Consider the following 6309-nt stretch of genomic DNA (forward strand, 5'->3'; position numbering starts at 1 on the left):
AAAAACGTTTCAGACGTTTCAGTTTAAAGTTCAGGCCACAGACCCTGGTGCAATATATCCCTTGTAATATATATTATAATATTTTAATAATTTAATATCTTGGGCCGCCTTTCTGTATACAAAAGTATCACGAGATGTCGCTAGAGACCACGCAAAAATATTGTGTCCACTGCTTAGAAAACCCCTCCTATTTTCATGACAAAAAGAAAACGTCATCATCTGGCAGTGCTTTGTGGAAACAGCGTACAGTTGAGTGAAGCCCTACAGAGAGAGGAGCGAGAATGGATACATGAACAAGCTATTTTTCATTTACCGTGGATAGGCCAAGAGGCAGAAATCAGGATTCTGCGCTTTTGCCTACACAGCGATGGCTGCTCGGGAACAATGGGATAATATTGGGGGTCTGTTTTTAACTCTGCTTTGTCTCTGCGACTGGTCCCTGGCTCAGATATCCTACTCCATTTCAGAGGAGGTGGACAAAGGGACGGCGGTGGGAAATCTCGCAAAGGATTTAAATCTTAGTGTGCAGCAACTCCATTCCGCTGGTCTTCAGATTACCTCTGGGTATAAAAAACGGTATTTTGACTTAAATCATGAATCCGGAGTACTTTTCGTTAGCGAGAGGATAGATCGGGAGGAGCTTTGTCCTAATACGGTAAAGTGCTCTTTAAATATAGAGGCCGTATTGACTAACCCTCGCAGCCTCCATCGAATTGAAGTTGTGATTAATGATATAAATGACAATGCTCCGTCTTTTCTGGAAGAAATAACTACAATAGATATGTCTGAGTCTTCATATGTCGGTGAAAGACATCCACTACCGATAGCTCATGACGCGGATGTAGGTGCCAACTCGGTCAAGACTTACAAATTAAACCCGAATGATCATTTCTCTTTGGATATACAGAGCATTGGTGACCAGAGTGTGTCTGCTGAGTTAGTGCTGCAGAAAGCATTAGATCGAGAAAAACAGGCTGTTATTGAACTCACACTGACTGCGACAGATGGAGGAAAACCTCCCAAAACGGGGACTTTACAGATAAAAGTTAATGTACTGGATGTAAATGACAATTCACCAGTGTTCAGTAAATCTCTTTACAAGGTCCAAGTTGTTGAAAATGCTAATTTTGGCACAGCATTACTGACCCTGACAGCTACTGATTTTGACGACAGCGTTAATGGTCAGCTTGTTTACTCTTTTACAGAAAGGGGACGTTTGAACCCCGATGACAAATTTGCACTGAATGATGATACTGGAGAAATTACCGTGAAAGGTAATATTGATTATGAGGACAACCAAGCATATGAGATCCGTGTTCAAGCACGAGATAAAGGCACGCCTCCTCGCAGTGCACATAGCAAGGTTTTAGTCGAAGTTATTGATGTCAATGACAACGCTCCAGAAATTTCGGTGTCATCACTCATGAGTCCAGTGAAAGAAGACGCTGAAATAGGTACAGCTGTCGCTATGGTGACTATCACTGACAAAGACGGAGGCAAAAATGGTCTAACGAACTGTAAAATTGCAGCTTCTGTGCCATTTAAATTAAAATCTAACTATAAAAACTACTATTCTTTATTAGTAGACGGGCCTCTTGACAGGGAGAGTGTTTCCCATTATAACGTATCGATTACAGCTACAGATGAAGGAACTCCCTCTCTGTCGAGCACGAGCGTCATCACTGTTCATGTTTCTGATGTCAATGACAACCCTCCTCGATTCCTGGAACCTCTTATTAATGTTTATGTTAAAGAGAATACCCCGATTGGCACTACTATTCATACAGTGAAGACGTTAGATTCAGATTTGAATGAAAACGCAAAAGTAACTTACAATTTAGTAAACGGTTCTCCAAAGAACACGCAGATAGCTTCAATGATTAACATCAACTCAGAGACTGGAGATATAGTCAGCCTGCAGTCTTTTAACTACGAGGAGTTAAAGACGTTTCAGTTTAAAGTTCAGGCCACAGACTCTGGTGTTCCTCCGCTCAGCAGCAACGTGACTGTGAACGTTTGTATCCTGGATGAGAATGACAACAGTCCCGCTATCCTCGCGCCCTATTCTGAGCACGGCTCCGTTAACAGTGAGAGCATCCCCTATTCTGCTGAAGCGGGATACTTTGTGGCAAAGATCAGGGCTGTAGACGCAGACTCTGGATACAACGCGCTGCTTTCTTATCACCTGTCTGAGCCCAAAGGAAACAACCTCTTCCGGATCGGAACCAGCACCGGGGAGATCAGGACTAAGAGGAGAATGAGTGACAATGACCTGAAAACTCACCCCTTGGTGGTGCTGGTTTCTGATAACGGAGAGCCCTCCCTGTCAGCTACTGTGTCTATTGATGTGGTGGTTGTTGAAAGCACAGCTGACATCCAGACTCAGTTCAGACATGTGCCCATAAAGGAGGAGAGCTTCTCTGATTTGAACCTGTATCTGCTGATCGCCATTGTGTCGGTGTCAGTGATCTTTCTGCTGAGCCTCATCAGTTTAATAGCTTTCAAATGCCACAGGACAGACGGCAGTTTCAGCAGGTACAGCGCCCCAATGATCACCACCCACCCTGACGGGAGCTGGTCTTACTCTAAAGCTACTCAGCAGTATGACGTATGTTTCAGCTCCGACACACTGAAGAGTGACGTAGTGGTTTTCCCCGCACCGTTTCCGCCTGTAGATGCGGAGCTGATCAGTATAAACGGAGGAGACACTTTCACCAGAACTCAGACTTTACCTAATAAAGACAAGGTAAGAGCATTAGCATTAAGTACTTATTATTGCACTATTTCTAAACCATCGACAAAAGCACAACAGGCTACAGTTGATACAATGTCAACCTACTCAACATATAGCTACTTTATATATAGGCTCATTTCTATTTTAACTGCTATAGCATGAATCCTTTTAAACAGCACAATTGCAATAATGCGCATCTCATTCATAGTTGACTTCTAATTCGGTATTTTAATATGCGTTGCTTTATGCAACTGTCTGAATTTGTGTTGCTTGCAATCTTCAGGACATAAAGGTTAAAGAAATGCTCTATTCAACTGTTCCATGTTTTTAATACATTTAAACATATGTTATGCAACGAACATACAGTAGCTATATCACAGAAACGATCAGTCGCCTTCTGAGTATCTGTGGAGATAAAATATATGCCGTCAATTATGCAGTTAAGAAAACACTGGGTATGGTATCTTATTAAAGTCAAGGTCAGAACATAAAGTAATTATGCACACTATTAAAAACTGACAGTTAAAAGTAATTAATATGGTAGGAGTATGCTGATAAAGACATGCAATTTCGAATACAGAGTAACTGTGGGTGCATATTCAGTAGTTTTGAAAGGAACGTTGCTAGCCGTGGTGATGAAAGCAGGTTTGTGGGCCCTATACTCTCTACAAATAGCAACCAGTTGTCATTTTTTTCACACACGGTAATGCTGTTACACTTTATTATTCCTCGGGAAGGTAAGTCTCTGTTTTCCATATTTTCTTTTTCTAGTTGCTGGACATAATGCTATATGTTTGTGGATTTAGCCTACATTTTGATAAAGTCTCTTCTGTTTCAAAAACAGTGGATTCACTGAAGAAGAGTCCCATCATTTCCGTCAGTGTTCACATCTTTCATTTAATTATAGGCTATCTACATTTTCAGGATAGTCTAACTTGCTAAAAACAATAAATAGTGGGATAAAAGACGGAATCATGTTGACCATATATTTTCTTGAGATTTGGCTAAATGTTTCAGGGTACATAAAGTAGAGGTCGGTGTAACATTGTTATGTTTGATGTTGGATGTAGTTGTTGCAAGTGTCCACATGGGGACATTGTAGACCATCACATCTGAACTTCCTCTCTGGTTGCTCGGGGCTCCTCCCAGATTCAGAGGACTATGATGTTTCTCTGGCGACTGAAACAAAGAGACGGAGACGGTGAAAGAGAAGAGACGACGACAATTTCCGTGGGCTGGTTTCTATTGCTTTGGTGTATTTGTCTACTCAGCTTCACTTCTTTATTTTTGTGACGGAATTGAATGAACCTGTCTCTATGATTATTCTCGATGTATGGAATTATGCATTCACCGAGCAGAAGGAGCTCTGTGTGGATTTATCTCTTGGTCGTGCTGCTGGATTGTTACTGGGAAGCGGTGTCTGGGCAGCTCTCTTACTCCGTCTCAGAGGAGGTAAATCTGGGGACTGTTGTCGGGAATATCGCTAAAGATCTGAACCTCAATGTCCAGGATTTGGAGTCGCGCATGTTTCAGATCGTTGCTGGATCAAAGACAAAATATTTCGAGGTAAATCTAAAGACTGGTGTCCTGTATGTCAATGAGAGAATAGATCGAGAGGAACTCTGCGGCGACGAGCCCAAATGTTCACTGAGTGTAGAAGCAATTATTAACAACCCGTTAAAACTGTACCGGATACAAATTATAATCCTGGATGTAAATGATAATTCCCCGTCATTTAGAAGCAGGTTACAGGTGATTAATATCACAGAGAACACAGCAGCAGGTGCAAAATTTCTATTGAAACGAGCTCAGGACGCAGACGTTGGCAAAAATACTGTAAATACCTACAAACTCAGCCAAAATGAACACTTTTCTCTGGCAACACATAAAGGGGAAACTGTATCTCCCGAATTACTGCTTCAGAAAGTTTTAGACAGAGAAAACCAGCCTGTGATCAAACTCCTACTGACTGCCATTGATGGAGGAACTCCTGCAAAATCTGGAAGTATGACCATTATAATCAACGTGTTAGATATTAACGACAATCCCCCTGTATTTAGTCAAACGCTGTATAAGGCGAGTGTGTATGAGAATGTAAAGATAGACACATCGATAATAACAATAAATGCTACTGATTCAGATGCAGGACAAAATGGACAAATATCATATTCCTTTATTGACATAGACCAGGGGAAACAAACAGATCTGTTTGCTATAGATGAAAAAACTGGGACTGTAACAAATAAAATGAACATCGACTTTGAAGAAAATAATGCTTTTGAGATTCGAGTACAAGCCAGTGATGGGGCTTCCTCACCAATGACCTCACATGCCAAGTTACTGATTGAAGTTTTAGACGTTAATGATAATGCACCTGAAATTTCAGTTACATCACTGTTAAACACTGTGAAAGAAGATGCGTCCATTGGCACCGCCATTGCACTTGTTTCAGTATTTGATAAAGACGGAGGGAAAAATGGGATGGTGAACTGTAAGATTTCCAATAATGTACCTTTTAAAATAGAGTCAAATTATAAGAATTCTTACTCGCTGGTGGTGGACGGTCCTCTTGACAGAGAGAGCGCATCTCAATATAATATCAGCATCACTGCTACTGATGAGGGCAGCCCCCCTCTTTCCAGCACGAGCGTTATTACTGTACACGTCTCAGATGTAAATGACAACAAACCTCTGTTCACAGAAAATATAATTAATGTCTATGTGAAAGAAAACAGTCCAGTGGGGGCAGTTATAAAAACAGTTTCAGCAATAGATGCAGACGTTGATCAAAATGGTCAGGTGAGCTATTCATTTTTACAAACTGACAGTAACTCGCTGCCTCTCTCGACAATGATTAACATCAACTCAGAGACTGGAGATATAGTCAGCCTGCAGTCTTTTAACTACGAGGAGTTAAAGACGTTCCAGTTTAAAGTTCAGGCCACAGACTCTGGTGTTCCTCCGCTCAGCAGCAACGTGACTGTGAACGTTTGTATCCTGGATGAGAATGACAACAGTCCCGCGATCCTCGCGCCCTATTCTGAGCACGGCTCCGTTAACAGTGAGAGCATCCCCTATTCTGCTGAAGCGGGATACTTTGTGGCAAAGATCAGGGCTGTAGACGCAGACTCTGGATACAACGCGCTGCTTTCTTATCACCTGTCTGAGCCCAAAGGAAACAACCTCTTCCGGATCGGAACCAGCACCGGGGAGATCAGGACTAAGAGGAGGATGAGTGACAATGACCTGAAAACTCACCCCTTGGTGGTGTTGGTTTCTGATAACGGAGAGCCCTCCCTGTCATCTACTGTGTCTATTGATGTGGTGGTTGTTGAAAGCACAGCTGACATCCAGACTCAGTTCAGACATGTGCCCATAAAGGAGGAGAGCTTCTCTGATTTGAACCTGTATCTGCTGATCGCCATTGTGTCGGTGTCAGTGATCTTTCTGCTGAGCCTCATCAGTTTAATAGCTGTGAAATGCCACAGGACAGACGGCAGTTTCAGCAGGTACAGCGCCCCAATGATCACCACCCACCCTGACGGGAGCTGGTCTTACTCTAAAGCTACTCAGCA

The 6309-nt window shown here is 42.3% G+C and overlaps 2 protein-coding genes across 2 annotated transcripts; both read left to right on the forward strand.

The window, feature by feature from the left end:
* The first annotated feature begins 284 nt into the window (after positions 1–284).
* LOC123966645 (protocadherin alpha-8-like) lies at positions 285–2921 on the forward strand. The gene has a single exon (XM_046042784.1). It carries the CDS (start codon positions 368–370, stop codon positions 2894–2896), a length of 2529 nt encoding a protein of 842 aa, XP_045898740.1. The 5' UTR covers positions 285–367; the 3' UTR covers positions 2897–2921.
* Positions 2922–3776: 855 nt separating this feature from the next.
* On the forward strand, positions 3777–6304 carry LOC123966643 (protocadherin alpha-12-like; the record flags this gene model as incomplete). Its single annotated transcript, XM_046042783.1, has 1 exon — positions 3777–6304. A coding segment is annotated over exon 1 (2241 nt), but the record flags the coding sequence as incomplete, so codon positions are not given.
* Positions 6305–6309: the final 5 nt, after the last annotated feature.

Source organism: Micropterus dolomieu, unplaced genomic scaffold (genome assembly GCF_021292245.1).
Source record: "Micropterus dolomieu isolate WLL.071019.BEF.003 ecotype Adirondacks unplaced genomic scaffold, ASM2129224v1 contig_13899, whole genome shotgun sequence".
NCBI lineage: Eukaryota > Metazoa > Chordata > Actinopteri > Centrarchiformes > Centrarchidae > Micropterus > Micropterus dolomieu.

Bases quoted from the DNA above. Each gene is read 5' to 3' on its own strand.
- LOC123966645 (XM_046042784.1), top strand. From the start codon at position 368: ATGGCTGCTCGGGAACAATGGGATAATATTGGGGGTCTGTTTTTAACT.